Here is a 17,731-nt window from a genome sequence, read left to right on the forward strand (position 1 = left end):
CAACGTCACTCAGCTATGAACTGACAGCCAGGTCATGTGTAGGAATGTATGTGTCTTTGTGTGTGCATGCCCCGTGGTCATTTGGTTAATCTAGGAGCATGGATGACTGAAGGTGTTACAACTTCCAGGGGACGACACATTGCCAGGTCAGAGGTCATTGTCAGCATCCTGACATTAAAGGTGTCTCATTTTTGTGCCCAGTGTCCAGATTATCTGCGGTGACCACTCTTTGAGACTCTTAAAACAACTGCCTTGCTGTGGAACTGTTGTGGCCACAAAAATGTTAAATACTAATAATAGTGATTAGTAGAGTATTGTTCTAGGAGAGGAATGGCAGCCCAGCAGTGGAGCTTCTGTGTCGATTATGCAGGGCAGAGCAGCTGGATCCTTCATTGATTTACTCTGGTGACAGTGGAAGAATAATTGGAAGATGTGCATGCCACTGTCCTTTGCTGACGAGGTAGAATGAGCAGCTTGGCACGACCCAATAGTCAGACATCTTCGTGCTTGCATCTGTCTATGTGTGTACTGGTATTTATTACCTCTTTAGGACCTCTTCCTGCATAAACATTGACCTTGTCAGGACAGGTAGTATTTATAGAATCTCATTTCTGAGGACATGGTAAAGTCTAGGCTCAGACTTGGATTGTTGTTAGGTTAAGATACTGTAAGTGTTAGGCATTAGCTGGTTAGGGTTATGGTTTCAATGCAGTGCCTGGAGAAGAATAGCTGCACAAACCTGTGTGTGTGTGTGTGTGTGTTTGTGCTCATATTCAGGAGAGCTTTGAGACAAAACAAGAACCTCTGAAAATGTCATTTTCCCCATGATCACCATTGCTCTAGACCCTAGCAGCACTCACACACACATGCAAACGCTTGCATGAAGGAAGAATCGAGCACAGATAACTGTTAGGTTCACTCAAAGAAAAGAAACGGTATGATCTAACTTCCCTGGCTCCTTTTTCTTATTTTATTTGTGTGTGTGTGTGTGTATTCATATAAATGTATATAAACATATCTCATTCTCTGTCACGTTCATTAATCCACACCTGTATGAGAGAGAAAGACAGAGGGAGGTTTTTGAAAAATGGCCACTGGACATGGCTTCTCACAGCCTCATTGCTCCGACCCCCTGTGAATTGCCCTCTTATCTAACCCAGATCCTGGCCTTTCATCTGTGCTAAAACCTGGGGGAGCTTGGCCTCCGCTGGGGTTTTGGCCCTCCTTTCCACATCATGGACACACACACACAGTAACCCCCCCTTATCTCCAGGCTCTTTCTTTGAGTCCCAGATGAGCATTGCTCTCACCTTCATGGGAGATAACAAACCTCACAATGTTCTGCTTTCTTTCTAGACTCTAGACGCTGACATTTTAAAACGGGAACAGTTTTTAATAGTTAGCAGTTCTAAAATGATGGAGAAAAAATATTGGACGCCAAACCAGCAAGATGGAGATAACGTGGAATCAGAGAGTAGATCATGGACGCAATCAAACATGCCCGTGTTCTGTGCTGTGACATTTCACAGTGGGATGGTTACCCACAATAGGCAGATTGTTTTGGCTGGTCCTGTGTGTGAGTGTGTTTATGTGCAGTTTACTACATACCACTTCATTTCATCCTGGCCTTGTCCACCCATTGCCCTCTTGCTCAACCCTGACCTGTTTCAAGCAGAAACATCATATCCTCACCTCTCACCTGACCACTCTGGCTTCTGCCTGATAATCTGTCTCTGAAGATCCACCCCCACCTATTCTTTCTTCTTTTTCAACCTCACTCTCTCTCACATTCTCTTCAGAATCCAGGTTCTTGCATCAGCCCAGACCTGACCTCTAACTGCAGATTAGAGTGGTTGGCGTTTCAGACTGAGGACAGCCTCTAACCTCTCTCTACGTTTTCCTTGCTGCATTAACACATTATTCCCCTTCTGACTCGTGACAAGGCTAATTGGATTACTGATAGCTATGCTGTTTTTGTTGAGAATTATTGAGATAGTATGTGTAAGGTACTGTAAGATACAACAATGTGATTAGAAGCAAATCCAGTTAAAACAGAAAGAAAACACCTATATTATGTTCCAGATATGCCTGCTTTCCACACCACTCTGGGGGTTAGGGTTATCATTTTTATCTCAATCTTGTATTGAATGAAAACGTAATATGGTTGTAGCCATAGACTATGTCTCCCTCAAAAGATTGCCTTGGTTTCTTTAATTAGGGTCAGAGCCCACAAACTGAAGGAGTTACTATGTTTCCATAGTAAAGAGAGTGAATTGGCCAAAGTGAGAGTAGCGTGAGTAGAATATCACTGCTCGTGTCACAGTTAAAATACGAGATGCTTCGTTACTGTTTTATTTGGTCTTAGCAGCTTTTTTTTTAAAAACTCACTTGTCATTGGTCCATCACCTTGGTGCAGGCTGAAAAAAATATTATATCAGAAATTATTGTACTGATTTCCATGATCAGATTTCTCTTCCTCCACATTTCATTCATTTGTAATTGAAACATCTAAACATCTACATAGATGGACCAATTCACATTTGTAAATAGGCCTGGAAACTCAGTTCATTTCAGATTTACATTTACAAGGACCAACTTGTCCCTGGATGCAACTGGATAGAACTACAACTAATCAGAACAGCACATGACAGTACATCAATAAACACAGCAGACCACATTAGATCAACTTTCTGAATACGTTAAAATATACTGATCTTCTTTAAATCTTAGATGCTTTTGTGTGCTGTGACTTAGTGTCAGGTGATGTCTGCTAAATAATCTGTGACATAAGGATTGCTTACTAGCTGCTTCTCTTGCTGCACACACATTTTTTTTTGCTCCTTAGTGTCACACATTTTAGTTTCATACGCTTTAACTGGTGATTGCGAAGAATTGTCTCTGCCACTCTTTTCTCTTCCTGGAGCCCCATACAGTAATAAAGTATGTGTTTCACCAGTGCTGTATACAGTATATGTGATCAGAATGTAGCTGAGGAATTTTAACCGGAATCCATAGAAAATTAAACAAATAATAATAAATTAAATAATAGTCACCTTATCTTTTGCTCAGTCTTTATCTAATTTTTATACCAGTGTCTGAAGTATATGTGAGGAAGAGGAGGATGATGAGAGAGCGAATTACCTTAGTGGGAATAAATCTGCCTCTTGTGAAAAGTCTGTAGCTGCCTTTGTATTTTAACGTTGGCTATAATGGTGTTACTTCAAGAGCTCAGTATTTTCTCAGGTGGTACTTTGTATAAAAAGGTTTAAGAACCACTGGCTTAGAGGAACCCACATCCCACAGTTTCATGCTACTACACTTCCAGTCAAAGTTACAGTCAAACTGGAATCAGCTATCCATACAGAGGAGGAATAGCTCCAGTTTTATGTACGGGGTACAGTGTAAACAATCTCTCCCCACAGAAACACTTCCAGCTGTTAAACGATACGCAGTTTTTTCTTTTCTTCTCTTTCTTACTCTGACTGCTTTGAAATTTAATAAGAGCGTTTCGTTATGAGCAATTCTAGTTATTAATATTTTCCTTTTGTGACACCTGCAGATTTTTTCACTTAATGTTGATCCATATAATAGTTGATTTGAAACAATTTTTATTATTATGTGAAATTCAATGCACAGAATCTGTTTACAATTAGACAATTTGAAGCATTCCAGTGCAATCTCTCCCTCCTTTTGATATAAAGATACAGTACTGACATAACTACAGGGAATGTTGCTTTTGTTTTTAAAACCATACCTTGGGTTTTCGATCAATGGATTGAAACTGTTCTGTAGATAAAGATAATAAAGCCCTGTTTAAAACCTCACTCTGAGGTTTGAAACAGTGGTATTTTGTTTCAACAAGGGCAGAATGGCAACACTCGTCCTCTTTGAGGTAACCAGGCTACAATGTTGATCAATGTGTGGGTGAGAGGGACCCTCTCCTGCCATTGGGCTGCTTTCACGCTCCAGTGGCTGAACCTTGCAGGAAGTGAGGGAATGTACAAGAAGCTCCTCACAGAGGGAAGCATGTACTATGACGACATGCTGAGCTCAAATCAAAGGGGGCAGACTGTCCTTTGCCTGGGGGAGAGAGAGTGTCTGCTGTATGTGACTTTACATGAGCAGCAGAACAGCTTGTCACCCTTGTGCAGATGCCTGTGTGGCTGCTTCTCTCATGCTTGATTTGCACACCAATGAGTCTATCAAAGGCTATTTGCAGGGAGGTCACATTTTATTAATGACCTTGGCAGTTTTTACTAAAGACCAGGAAGTCATGAAACCATTAGGTATGTTAGATCAAACGGATATAAAACCGCAATCATGCATGGTATTGTAATGATGGCAGTTAATGTTGATATGGGAACTTGAAGTTTGAGGCTTGAAAGGCTAACTAGTCTCAGTGTAAAAACTAATATAAATATTTCTTTGTCTTTGTGTTTCAGTTGTTGGGTAGTGAGTCTAACCCTTCAGATGAAGAGCCTTCAGTTCCGGAACATCGCCCCCAAGGCTCCGGCCGTAGTGCTCTCCTCCTCCCCCTCCCCTGCGGTCCTGTCTTGCCAGTCTCCCTCTGCCCTCCCTGAAGCTACCACTGCTTCCAGTCCCAAGTCCATCATTGTGCCTACCCAAAACTATGCACTTATGCAAATAGCAGGTCAGGATGGCACATTCTCCCTGGTGGCACTGCCCCCTTCGGTCTCCTCTCAGACCCCACCACAACAACAACAACAACAGCAGCAGCAACAAACCCAGTCAATTCTAAAGAACCTCAAACTGCCTATTCCCAGATACCAGTCAGTGAGGAGCAGGGGAACTACAGATAAGGTCAAATGTCCACCACCAGCTACCAGAATTAAAATGGCTTCCAAAGCTGTTACATTGCCGAGTAAGTTGTTGGTAGGTGGAGCATCAACAGTTAAAGAAAAGAAACAGGAGTCCAAGTATACTCAAACCATAGTGCCCAAAGAAGAACCTTCAGAGCGGTTAATTTTGTTTGACGCAGGCTCCTCTGATATCTCTGTCACAACACTGCTCTCAGACAATGCTGTCCTTTATCCCAACTCTCAACTGGAGCCAATGTCAGATGGCTCAGAACAACCAGCTACAACTGGCCTCATTCAGAATCTCCAATATACCCCTACTGCTGTGAAAAGCTCCCCAGGCAATTCCTCAGAGGAAAGTAAGACCACATTGAGGCTCTGCCAATCCAAACCTGCTTTAGCCCAGCCCCAGAGCAGCATCACTGTCCTTTCTCCTGCCATCTTCAGCAAAGCAGTACAGATTATCCCATCCCCACCTAAAGGTAAACTTCCCATCCTGCCCTACTCCAAAATGAAGAGCACCCTCATCCCAGTTGCCAAGCTCAGCAACTTGTCCCCTGAGACTAAGGGGTTCTCTTGCCAGACAGGGCAAACAAGCCCCACAGATCCTACATCCAACAAGTTGAAGCCAGCTGAAGTCTTGAATCAGAACCTGGTGGCAAAATCTGCTTTGGAAAACCAGCCCAAGACCACAAACATGCCTGTGTTGGGCATCCTCCAGAAGCCACCTGGCAAGAAACGTGGAAGGAAGAGGAAGACAATGGAGGACATCTTAGCATTTGAGGCCCGAAAGAAGAGGTCCCTGTCCTTCCGAAGAAGGGTCCCTGAAAAACTGCCACCAGTAGTTTCAGGCTCCAAGCAAAAGGAAGTTGATATTTCAAAGAAGTACCGGAGCATTCGACCCAAGCCCTTGTTAGTGATGGAAACAGTTCCCCAACTTGTTAGTTTCCCTGCTGTTACCTCAGAAGGCCAGGAACAGGAGCTTGTACTTGGTCACCAGTTTCCCACCTCCCCTACAACCAAGGCCCATGATTGTCCTCCACTAACCTCAGTAGCCCTCCATCTTAGAGGTGCCTCCCATCCCAGAGTCTTCATAGGCAGCCGTCCACTCCACCGTTGTCCCACCTGCAGTCGCTTTTTCCAGTTTAAGCACCACCTCCAGAGCCACATGAATATTCACACTAACAGTCGGCCCTACATCTGTCCAGTATGCCGTAAAGCCTACGCTCAATCAGGCAGCCTGAGCACCCACATGAAGCTTCATCACTCGGAGGTACGCCCCCGTCGGTCTTTAAGCTGTGAATTCTGCCAGAAGGCTTTTGGGTATGTGGGGGTGTACTTCAGTCATCTGAGAGAGGTTCACAAAGTGGTGCTGACTGTGGAGCCGTCCATCAGCCATCATGAGGTTGAAGTTCTTGATGGGTAAGAATATACAATATACACGATTCCAACGTTCCACAGATTAAATAGGTAAATAAACGGATGAGGCAACATTCAGTAGTATCAAACTGATTATAATGATGCATTATTTTTTTGGTTTTTCTCATCAGTGCCAACCCCCCACATGCATCAGATGAGCAGGACAGTGAAGACCCTGTGGAGCTGCAGATCAAATGTGGCCGTTGTCATGCAATCACCCCCACTTTTGCTGACATGAAGATGCATTTACTTTATGTGCACAGTGAGGAGGTCCAGGTCCGACCACATGACGGCCAGCCACTGCAGGCTTGTCGAGATGCAGAGAAGGAACTTGTAAAACATGCTGCCCATTATTGGCGGCAACTTAATGAGAAACGCAACCTGGTGAAGTGTGGAGACTGTGACGAGGAGTTCTTCTCCCTCTCTAAGTTGAAGAGGCACATCAAGTCTCACCATCGTGGAAGAGAGGGCGAGGATAGTTGTACTATCTCATCATCAGAGAGCAGCGGACGACTCGGTATCCTTGCAGCAGGTGCAGCCTTTAACTGTGTACTGTGCAGCGAGGTGTTAGACACTAAAGAGGGGGTTATGGAACACTGGAGGGGTTGCCACCACTGTGAGCAACCAAACCTGCTTTGGGATGCACTGAGCTCCTACTCGGGTCAGGAAGAGTGCGAGGCAGATAGGAATTTGGTCACACATGCTCCAAGCCCACGCTAAGCTGCCTTGCCCTTGGATGGGCATGGGGCCCTTTGCTGAGGCTTGTCCTCACACACACTCAGTCCAATCAACAATCAATAGCACAGGAATAGAGAGTCTATCTTATGTCTTCTAACATTCGTTTTATCTTTCACTAACTGAGCCTGGTCAGAACTTAAAAATAGGTCAAAATAAATCAGGCCAGTAGTGAAAATTGGAAAATTGATCTTCTGTGTATTTTCAGTCAGTCAAATTCATGAACAACTTTATTTTTCATGTTATTTTAAATGCACTGTTCTGTTTATGTCTTAATTTTATTTCAAGTTTTGTATTTAATATCCTGTCTGAAAGTAAATGGTTATTTATTTCTCATGCCTGTTGAAAGAATACTAGGGTAATTTATAACTTAGCTGAAACAGTATAATTGTTACATCACCATTTCATCCAAACACTCCTAGTCATGCATAGACTTTGTTTTAATGTGCTCAGGTTTTGAGAATTATTCTGCCTTCGGTCTAATAAAATATTTAAATTTTTCTTTTTTTTTGTTATTTTATATCTTTGTTTGATGGTGGTTATAGACAAGTGGAAAGAAAATGCAGCAGTTTCAAAAAAGAGATTTGCAAGATAATTGCAATAAATGGTCGGCCATCTAATGGCGCGTTCCCACTACACAGTTCCAGCATGACTCGGCTCAGCATGGCTCAACTCTACTGGGGGTTTTTGCTTTCCTGTTTGTGATAGGACCTGGTACCTGATACTTTTTATTACCTGCTCTTGTGACGACCGTGTTGGCACTGGAAGAGTCATGAGTGTGACGTCTGACAGGAATCAAACCAAACAATGTCGAACCTTAGATCAGTTAAAGAGACTTGAACAATATAGCAGGAAAACTTCGTAAATCTCAATATTTAACAGAAGAATCTGGTGGATTTAGCGATCGTGAGCCACATAATAACCTCTTCACCTGTGTGTCAGACAGAGTCGGCACTCTGGTTATGCAGGAAGTACTGAACTAATCTTTTTATTGAACTGATTCTAATGATTCAGTACACAGAAAATAACTGCTTTACAAGTCACTAGTCACTCGTCTGTGTGTGTCGCGTATAAATCAATATCATGGCAGTTTCATGCAGCTGTGCTATGATGACTCCGCCCACCTTGAGGTACGATAGTAATGGAAAGACCGTACCAAACTGAGTAGAGTTGACTCGTACCGTGCCGATTCATGGCGGAACTGTATAGTGGAGAGCGCCATTAAACTTAAGCCAGTTCTTTTGTTTTTTATTGACATGTTAAATCCTGTCGATTGAATTAACTGATGAAAACTGTTGGAGTGCAGGCAGAAATCACAAAGATGATGTATTTGTTATCTAATACATAAAAAGTACCACACTGATCTGTAAAGCCTAATGCCACTATGGGAAAAAAAAATGACAGTAATTGTTAAATTACTTGTTCACATGGATGATCAAATTCTGAAAGCAAACCCTATCCTCATATCAAGGGCAGACTTTTCACTATCACTGACTGGCCTTGGATCGTTCCTCCGATCATCCGTACGATCCTTTTCTCTAACAGCAGAAGAATCAGTGTTTTCAGTTGTGACTTGTGACTAAGGGCAGTATTAGGGTCCCATGTCAGTTTGGACCCATAGAGGAAAAAGTTTCAAACCAGCACCAAAGTGACATTCTTGTGGCCTTCTGAAGAAAAAGACTCAGCATTAGCGTTCTCTGGTGGCCAAGTTCTATCACCTTGACTTGTTGATTAATGCCTATCTGTGTATTCTGCATATGCCAAGGTTTTATTCACATTAGTGATTGTAGTCATGAGTTTTGCATTTGAGCTTTTTACCACTGACTGTTAATTTAGTTTAATACACAAAGGAAACTAATGAATTGCCTACCTGTTGTTGCCAGCTCATGTGCACACCTGTGGAATTGTGCACACCGAGACCGTTGTTGGAGTTATTATAAACTGTTGTCAAGTCCAGAAAAATATGCTATTTTATACTCAGATCTTTTAGTATATTTATGCTTGAGGTTGGTCCTTAAAGAACCATCACTGAAACATTTGTTATGTTTATTAAGTCTAATTTGGAGATGCTTACTGTCTTGTTTTGTGGTTGGGAGGTCGTTACTAAATGGCAAGTAGCTCTGTCAATATTTGTCTGTGTTTATCTTTCATATACAGAGGACAAGAAATGTCAAATGAATGTACCTATATGTTAAAAAAACTATACCAAAAGTATATACTGTATAGACCTATTCTATAGATAGAATATATATAGATATATTGAGAAAGAAACATATATATTTGCATTAAGTAGTTAGTAGATTGTTGTTTTGTCACAGTAGAGGAGGAAAAACAAGAGGTGAATATACGCATTATAATTGTAGATCTGTCTGTGTGTGTGTGACACAAACACAGGACTATGAATGAAGGACAAAGTATTGATGTGTTCATGTGATGTTGCACTGAGTGCATAAGCTACAGTTCATTGAATACCTGGTTTGAGTGTTCATCAGTGAACTGTCCTTTGTTTTCATGACCTCAACACAAACCTGTAAGTGACAGGAGTAATGTTCAGAAGTCTTTCCTCCATGACTGTCAGCACAAGTGAGACATAATATTTTTGGTTCATGTAATATGTTGATTGTGTTCAAAAGAAAAGTGTTTGTGCTTGTGGATGTTTGTGTAACTGAAGAAAACAGATCTTTATCAGAATAAAAAAATTGCTTTGTTGAGGTGTCTCTAACTTCAAAGTTCTGTTGCACAAAATGGGTATGTGGTTGTGAACTTCCTACTTACAGCGAGTTCCAGTTCGAAACCTCTATTGCCCCCTGGAAAATAACTGAATATGCTAATGAATGTGTAAAGTGATGCTGCTCTCAACAGAACTGCTTTAACAATAGCAGATGTTTGCCCCATTGCCGCAGGAAAATTCAATATTTTCAAATAGATTTATCTGTCGCATTAAAGCTACAAAAAAAACCAATATAATACAATATATAAAAAACAATATACTGTGAAATAGTGTTAACAAATGAAATGAGTAATTATAGTTTGTTTCTTTTGTTTTTATAGATATCCATAAGATCATCAGAGGGGGGAGTTGTACAGTTTAATGGCCACAGGCAGGAATGACTCCCTGTGGCGCTCGGTGGTGCATTGACGAGCAATTGGTGTCTCGCTGAAGGTGCTCACCACAGCCCTGTACTCGGCCTCCTCACCATCAGAAAACTTCTGAAGATGTCAAGTCTCTGTCTGGTAGCTGAAGTCCGTGGTGTTAAAGGTGAAGAGGAAAGGAGCGAGGACACACACAGTGCCGCAAGTGCACGTACTGTGGTCGGCCAGTGGGATAGTCCACAATCCAGGACACAAGGGGGCGATCCACCAGCATCGCCGTCAGCTTGTCACCCAGTAGAGCAGGCCTGATGGTATTGAAAGCCCTGGAGAAGTCAAAGAACGTGACCATCACACGATTCAGCAGGTAGATGAGGGCATCCTCAACTCTAATTCAGGGCTGGTAGCCGGTGGAAATACGCCATAAGTTCTGTTTTTGAGTCTTAAACTTTTGATAAGCCTGTTTGAGTTTAAATGCAGTTTTCAATAAATTGCCTACTACATTTTTTGTTTCTTGCTCCTGTTTATTCTTTTTGAATTTTGAAGCTCATGGTTACGATCCACCAGTGAAAAATACGGTATATGTATGTATTGTATTTATAAACTTAGCATAAAAAGTTTTTTTGTAACAATGTATCTTGGTGCCACATTGGAAAATGCACTTGTGGGTTGAGCAGCAGAGTTGAAACCCATGAAAAACTTGCCAGATGTTCTCTGCCAATGGCAAACAGCTTATTCTGCTACTGACTGATGGTCATTTATTAAATTAACAAACAAGGGCCTTAAGAGCATGTCAAGAGCACACCATACACATTAGCCAAAGGGCTTTTATTGAGTTGAGAAGTAAATCTTTCTTAAAAGTTGCTCAGTTGCAGCTTAAAAAAGAAATAGTCCTAAACTGTAAGTACATACGTATCCATGTATCCAAGAAGTGGCTCAGTTACAGTAAATGCTATGTAAATGTGATTAACAAGGTAATTACCAGTAGGTGTGGGAGCTTTTCACATTACTCGATGACCTAATTAAAGTAGAAAAACCTACACACTTTGCTGTGACGTGGCATCTTTATTTTTGTGAAATTCCCCACCCATGTTTTACAGTTTGTGTGTACGTACAGTATGTGCATTGTGTCTGTTGTTATTATTATTATTATTATTACCGCCACCAAGGAGGTAATGTTTTTAGCCATGTCTGTCTGTCTGTCTGTCTGTCTGTTTGCCTTAGAGCAGTGGAATTCAAAAAGTAAAGAGGAGATTTAGATTATGATCCAAGGAAGAAACTGTTAGATTTTGGTTGAAATCTGGACATGGATTCAGATTCCCTACATGATCGGGGAATGTACTTACACTACTATAAAATGAGTGGCACTAATTTCTACATTGGTCCACGAGGACCGTACTCAGAGTATGCATGTGTGGGCTGCTTGACGAACACAGTCCATGGTTTGAATATGAACGGAACCGTAGGCATGCACCACATCCAAAAAATGTGAACCCACTCTCTGTGGACACAGAAAGCATAAAAAAAAAGTAAAAACTAGGGATGTCCAATAATATCGGCCCGATATTGGCCTATTTATGTAATATCGGTTTGAATTCTTTTTTTCTAGATGCATTCAGGATACGATAAATAACAAAGCAACTCATTAAATTCACAGACAACAGAGAGAATTAGTCGTACACTTGAGAATGCACTTTTCTGTTTGTCTCCATGAAGTAACAACAAAAAGCTCTGTGGTCTGATTCAGGCCCAGCTCTGATTTTCATTGTCAGACCAGTGCGGAATGCAAGTCCTTGATTTAAGTTGATTTGAAGGCACATGGCCTTGCATCTAAGGTTTAAAGGGCACTCCTGCTATTAATCAAATGAGCAACATCCGTACCTACCTGCCTCCTCCTTCTCCGTGACACAAAACAACCTCATCTTACGTCAACTCCACAGACTCTTCCAACTACTTTAGAAGAACTCAAAGGTTTCACACGAGTGACTCAACATCAGGGGGCTCTCAGCTCCCACAGAACACAGATAAAGCTACGACATCAGTACACATCAGGTCCAATCTAGTGTCACCATCATACTACATCACAGCTGCAGATAAAAAGGAAAGCCCTATAAGGTGATGCATATTTCCCTTTAATCAGAGCTAATATGCAGCACAGCCACCACACTGCACTCCCACCTTCCTGTGGCTCTTGGGGGGGGGGGGGGCGCAGGGTTAGATCAAAGCCATCCCCCTGCTTCTGCATGATCAGTGAGAAAGAAGAACTAGGGACTGCTCTCTTTCTTTCTCTGGGTCTTTAAAGTACTCCTCCTTCAACTACCATGGTCTTGGAAGTATACTTACTTCATTCCCACTGGTCAAAAGATAAAAGTTTCATTCTGGGTTGAAACAGTTTTTTCAGTAGGAATGTGTTTGATTGGTGGTGTGACTGATGAACACACTGATGAACACACTGATGAACACACTGATGAACACACTGATGAACACACTGATGAACACACTGATGAACTCAGTGAAAACACAAGACCTTAGTGAACACGACAATTTCTTTACTATAGTGACCATTCATTTTCCATCCAATCATTACTTTGTCACACTTTGGATGGAACTCACGATCATTTATTGCCTCATGATATGAGAGACGTCGTGATCACACACACGGGTGATGCCAAAAAAGGCAGAACAACCAATGGCACTGGGAATGCTATTAAGTGCCTATCATAATGGCTGCAATATGAAAAGTGCTCTATTCTGTAAGAAATGTTGGTTATTAGAAATGTACTTTGTGCCGAGGCAATCGGGAGAACATATTTAATATATATATATACAAAAATATATATATATATATGTAAAAATATATAAATGTATATACATATACACATATATACATACACACACAATAATACAGTATATTCTTCACTTTTGACTATGACTCACCATTTTATTTTTCAAAATCAAGTATAAGTTTTATAAGCAGTGAACCTATTATGCACAGTAGTATTATAATAAATATTCCACATCCATAATAAAAGGGGAATAGGATGACATAAATATACAGTATATACGCTATAATATAAAATAAACTGTATTTTATATCCTATTTGGTTCAAACATGTTTGATTTGCCTTAAAAATTGCTTTTTATAATGAGATTTACTGCAGGTGCAGATGAGTGTCATCGGAGTAAAAGAGGAAGCAGCATGAACTATTAGCTATATATATTAGTCATACAGCCAGAGAACTGACTAAATGTATATTGTTGACATTACTTTGAGTGACCTCTCCATTAAAAGTCTCCTCACTGTGTGATCCAGAGATGCTGCTCATTGCTTTTGGTCCAGATGGTCAAGAGCTTCCAGTGTTCAGTGGGGTATATGCTGCTTGCCCAGGAGAACTCCAGCCATCTGTCCCCCTCCTCTCTTTTCCTTTCATATGAGTCAAAGTCTCTGAGTCTTGGGATCAAGGTGTGATTCTGTCTGATCTTGTGTTTCTTCTCGACTTGCTGAGCAAATAAAAGCACATGAACCTACAGGAGTTGATAAAAAGAAAAACACAACAGAAAAACAACAAACTTGGAACTGTCATTTCAGACATCTGTGTGTGTGTGTGTGTGTGTGTGTGTGTGTGTGTGTGGGTGTACAGCAGAATTCATACAAGACAGAGAGCATCTTTCTGGAGTCATGTTAGCTGTGGGCACTGTGATAAGATAACTGGATGCTAATGCTGTTCTTTGCCTGTGGGCAGTTGCGCCTGTCTGAGCAGTAACCTACATTTACTGAGCTGTCGTACATTAAACATTAATGAACCACATGAACACATGCGGACGCTCACATGAGTTTGTGCCGCTATTCTTCTGAGGACACTGCATTGACTTCTGTTCATTTGGACAGCCTGAACAAAGCAGGATGTCACACACAGCAGTATCGCTCAGCAAGATGTGCATGCCTCTTTGTTAGAAGGTATACGGTAATGCACCACAGGGGATATTTCAGTATGTACCTTGTATTATCAAGTGTGCATCTTCCTGAGGCCTTGTCATCTCCTAACTCTCCTTGATGACCTCTCAGAGCTTTGTGCATTCACCCATTCATACCCATTCACACACACATTCATACAGTGCATCTATGTGCTGGCACATTTTTATATTGAACCCACAATCCTTCCAGTGAAAAGACGACTTTACTATATTGTAATGTATTATGCCGTTAAGTGAAAATTAATTAATGAATTATTCACCTAAACCCGTTTCCGTGTGGATGGCCCCTAAGGTAAAGATATCTAGCCTGTTTCCAGCCAGGACGAGCTGCTTCACCTCTGTCTCACCCTCTGTCCCCTCCCCCACAATGGTGACTCTGGCTGGGATCCAGTCACTGTCTCCCCCAACTCAGATAGTCATCAGTTAAACTCATCCCCCCTTTTTCTTCTGGGCAGTATTTACACAAATATTATTTCACACACACACATCTGCACCCTGAGCCCCCCCCCCCTTATATCCCCTTATACCAGGGGTACTCAAATACAAATCTTAAAGAAAATACCACTTTTTATGCCGGTCGTATCATTTTATTTTGTTGTATTTATCCGCCAAAACCCATAGTGAAAAAATAACAGTTTCGGGGGCCACAAATAGGTGGCCGGTGGGCTGGATGCGGCCTGGGGGCCACCTATTGAGTACCACTGCCTTATACCAACGCATTTGGGAGTAAATGGCGGTGAGTGATGATAAGTCTATAGTGATGTATACTGTATACTGTATACTGTATACCTCATCAATACCACGTTACATGCTGCAGCTGCAGAGCCAAGAAAAGGCTCTTGTGCCCCCAACAGTTTTCACATTTAACGCCTGACTGATTTAACAGAGGAGCTGGTGTTTAGTATCAACCCTTCTGGGCAATTGTCAACACCTCAAAAACATTTGTGTGTGTTTACCTGCCCTCATAAGTCACAGAAAATACAAACAATGCAGAACATAATTGGCAGTGATGCATGCAGCCCTCCTCTCTCCCTTTCTGCAAACACCTGTGGCCTCTGAAGCATGTGCTGGGAAATCACACATTAGCATTTAGCCATTTCATCTGCTGCACTAATCAGAGCCAAACATTTCAATAACACAACACAAGAGCAGTTACACAATCTGAAGAAAGAGGGTGAGTGAGAGGAGAAGAGGTATTTCCACAGGCTGCAAACATTTGGCACTCGTGACATGTCCAGGTGGGACAGGGAGTCAGGCAATGACCTCGGACGATCTCCCGGTTGTTTTTCATGTATCTGCTGAAATCAGTGAGATTGAACAACTCACTCCAGTTCAGGGTTGAATGTGAATCCAATAAATGGATGAATGTTTGCATCCATTTATTGTCTGAACAGTCACTAGAGTGTGTCTTTCATATACACAGCGGGACATTGTCTGGATAATATGGAGCGGAGGAGGCAGGTATGGAGATAGTGAGGACACTATCACTATCACTATCCCATGGACTTTCTTCTGCTGTGTTCCCACATGAGATAACGCCGACATTAACTGCTGATTAGACTCGGGAACTGTCAATCCTGAATCCTGAGCAACTTATACATTAATGTTCAGTGCATGTCTGAATGCAGTCGTGTAAGTGGCTGTGCGTTGTTTTGTTTTAAAGATGCTCACAATTATGATATCAACATGCTGTAATATTTGTCAGGTTTAAAATGGCAAAACGTTCAAAATGCCAGAAGAAATGAAAATAAAGAATCCACCAACAAAAAGACAATCCGCGGGGGCAAGTGTGCACACAAGAGCGCTCTCTCCCACTATCTCACACTTAACAAAATGCATCGGTATCATTGTATGAACAAATACGAAATAAACACAATTAAATATCACAAAACATAACAGGAACACAATGGGAACATTTAAGGTAGATTTATAAGATCAAATAAGAGAAGATGATTATGCCTTAAACTTAAATGCAACTCTGATGCGGATTCTTGGCACAGTAATGAAGTATAAGTGATAATGCAAATAAGTAAATGAAACTGTCAACTGTATGTCATTTCATCATCTGAATATTATTAATGTTTGGACCACAAATATTGACTGAATTTCTTCAATATTAGTTGAAATATTTCTGTGTGGATGAAAGTGGGCTGAGTGACTCTATCACCTTTGTCTCCTGGAGTGTGGTACATGAGTTATGACATGTGATTCTGTTCAGATACCTCAAATACACCTTGTGACTGCTCTTGCTCACACTATACACTGTATTGTTTCAGCTCTGGAACCACCTACCTAACAATTCACTTTCAGGATACTTGGCAGCCCTTGATCAGCATCTGTGACCTGCAGCAAACAGAAAATGACCTGTTGTTCTGAGATAATGTGAAATATAACGTTCCTTTAACACTCTCATCACTGTAGATGCCAAATACATGAGCACCTGCCAAACAGTCAGCGGTGCAGCGATGCCGAGTTACACCAGAGAGGAGAGGTTGGGAATCCCCTGAAGATTTGCAGTATTCCTCTCACACAAGCATGTCACGAAAAAAACTCACCTCCACCCACTCAACACAAGCGATTTTCTATCGTCTTTCGAAGTGCATGATTACAAAAACACCTCATGATGCAGAAAGTCAGAGTGAAACTGAAACTTTGAAGCCGAGCTTCCTCCTCCTCCTCCTCCTCACTGGAAAGAACCTTTGTCAAACACGGACATCAAGGAAGTGTCTCAGCAGCGCACATTCATTTCTTTAAAACTACTTCATCACTTCACACAGCTACAGCGAGCGATGCCTGCAACAATCACAGCTTGTAAATTCACACCCTTGCAGACACATGTAAGAAATTAGAGTTTTGTTTCCGAGGGGCCGAAAGCCTCGTTGATCATGATGGTACACGGCAGAACAACTGTGGAAACAGTCAAAGTCTTTGTTTATTTGAATTCATCGCAAGCCAAAAACTCCTAAATATCACTGGCAACATTACAGATGGAGACGGAGAGAAAAACCTTTCATGTTTTAAGTTTATGTTTAAGGCACAAAAAGCATCTTGTGGTTTTCCTCATAGTATCAACATCCACTACATAAAAACCAAAGCCTGTAAATCCATAAAGTGCACAGTCACCACCAGCCCCTGCACATCCAGATGAGAATACTACGAAAATACTACTACTTACTCACTTTACTACAAATAAAATATGATACATTAGTATAATGTCAGCAAGGCCTTTGCATCGGAGATTTGTGTTTTTTATTCTGAGTAATTAGTTGATGCTATTTGTTCTTTTTTTACCTGTATCTTTCACATCAGCAGCATGTCCCTTTTTGATTGACAATTCACAGGTGTCACCTATTGGATGATAACAGCTGTCAACAATCACATGTCCACTCACATGTGTTATTATATTATATTATATTATATTATATTATATACATGCTTTATTGTCTATTTCCTCTAAATTGGAACATCATTTACACGCTGAAACTAACTGACATAAATCAATATAAAGTCATTCATATTTCTGGTTATGTGCAAAGCCCTCATTATTGATTGTCTCAAATAAAATGTCAGCATAAGTGGCAGAAATGAGAGTGTGTGGGATTAAAGCAGAGCATGCATGAGGTTCCTTTTGCTTTTTTACTCGTCTTACTTTTAAGGCATAATGTTTTTTAGGAGGTACGCACCTAAATGGATTA

The 17,731-nt window shown here is 41.3% G+C and overlaps 1 protein-coding gene across 4 annotated transcripts in view; it reads left to right on the forward strand.

Moving 5' to 3' along the window:
* Positions 1-10,564, forward strand: part of znf438 (zinc finger protein 438) — a 33,559-nt gene extending 22,995 nt beyond the window's left edge. For 3 of the 4 annotated variants that reach the window (XM_058640087.1, XM_058640079.1, XM_058640093.1), the window contains exons 3-4: positions 4,443-6,239; positions 6,368-9,680. In XM_058640087.1, the coding sequence (XP_058496070.1) occupies positions 4,471-6,239; positions 6,368-6,956 (2,358 nt within the window). In that variant the 5' untranslated portion in view covers positions 4,443-4,470 and the 3' untranslated portion in view covers positions 6,957-9,680. Of the gene's footprint in view, positions 1-4,442; positions 6,240-6,367; positions 9,681-10,022 lie in introns of those variants that run through there. The other variant, XM_058640102.1, reaches the window with a different exon arrangement.
* The last annotated feature ends 7,167 nt before the right edge of the window (positions 10,565-17,731 follow it).

The sequence above is a fragment of the Solea solea genome, chromosome 1 (genome assembly GCF_958295425.1).
Source record: "Solea solea chromosome 1, fSolSol10.1, whole genome shotgun sequence".
NCBI classification, from domain to species: domain Eukaryota; kingdom Metazoa; phylum Chordata; class Actinopteri; order Pleuronectiformes; family Soleidae; genus Solea; species Solea solea.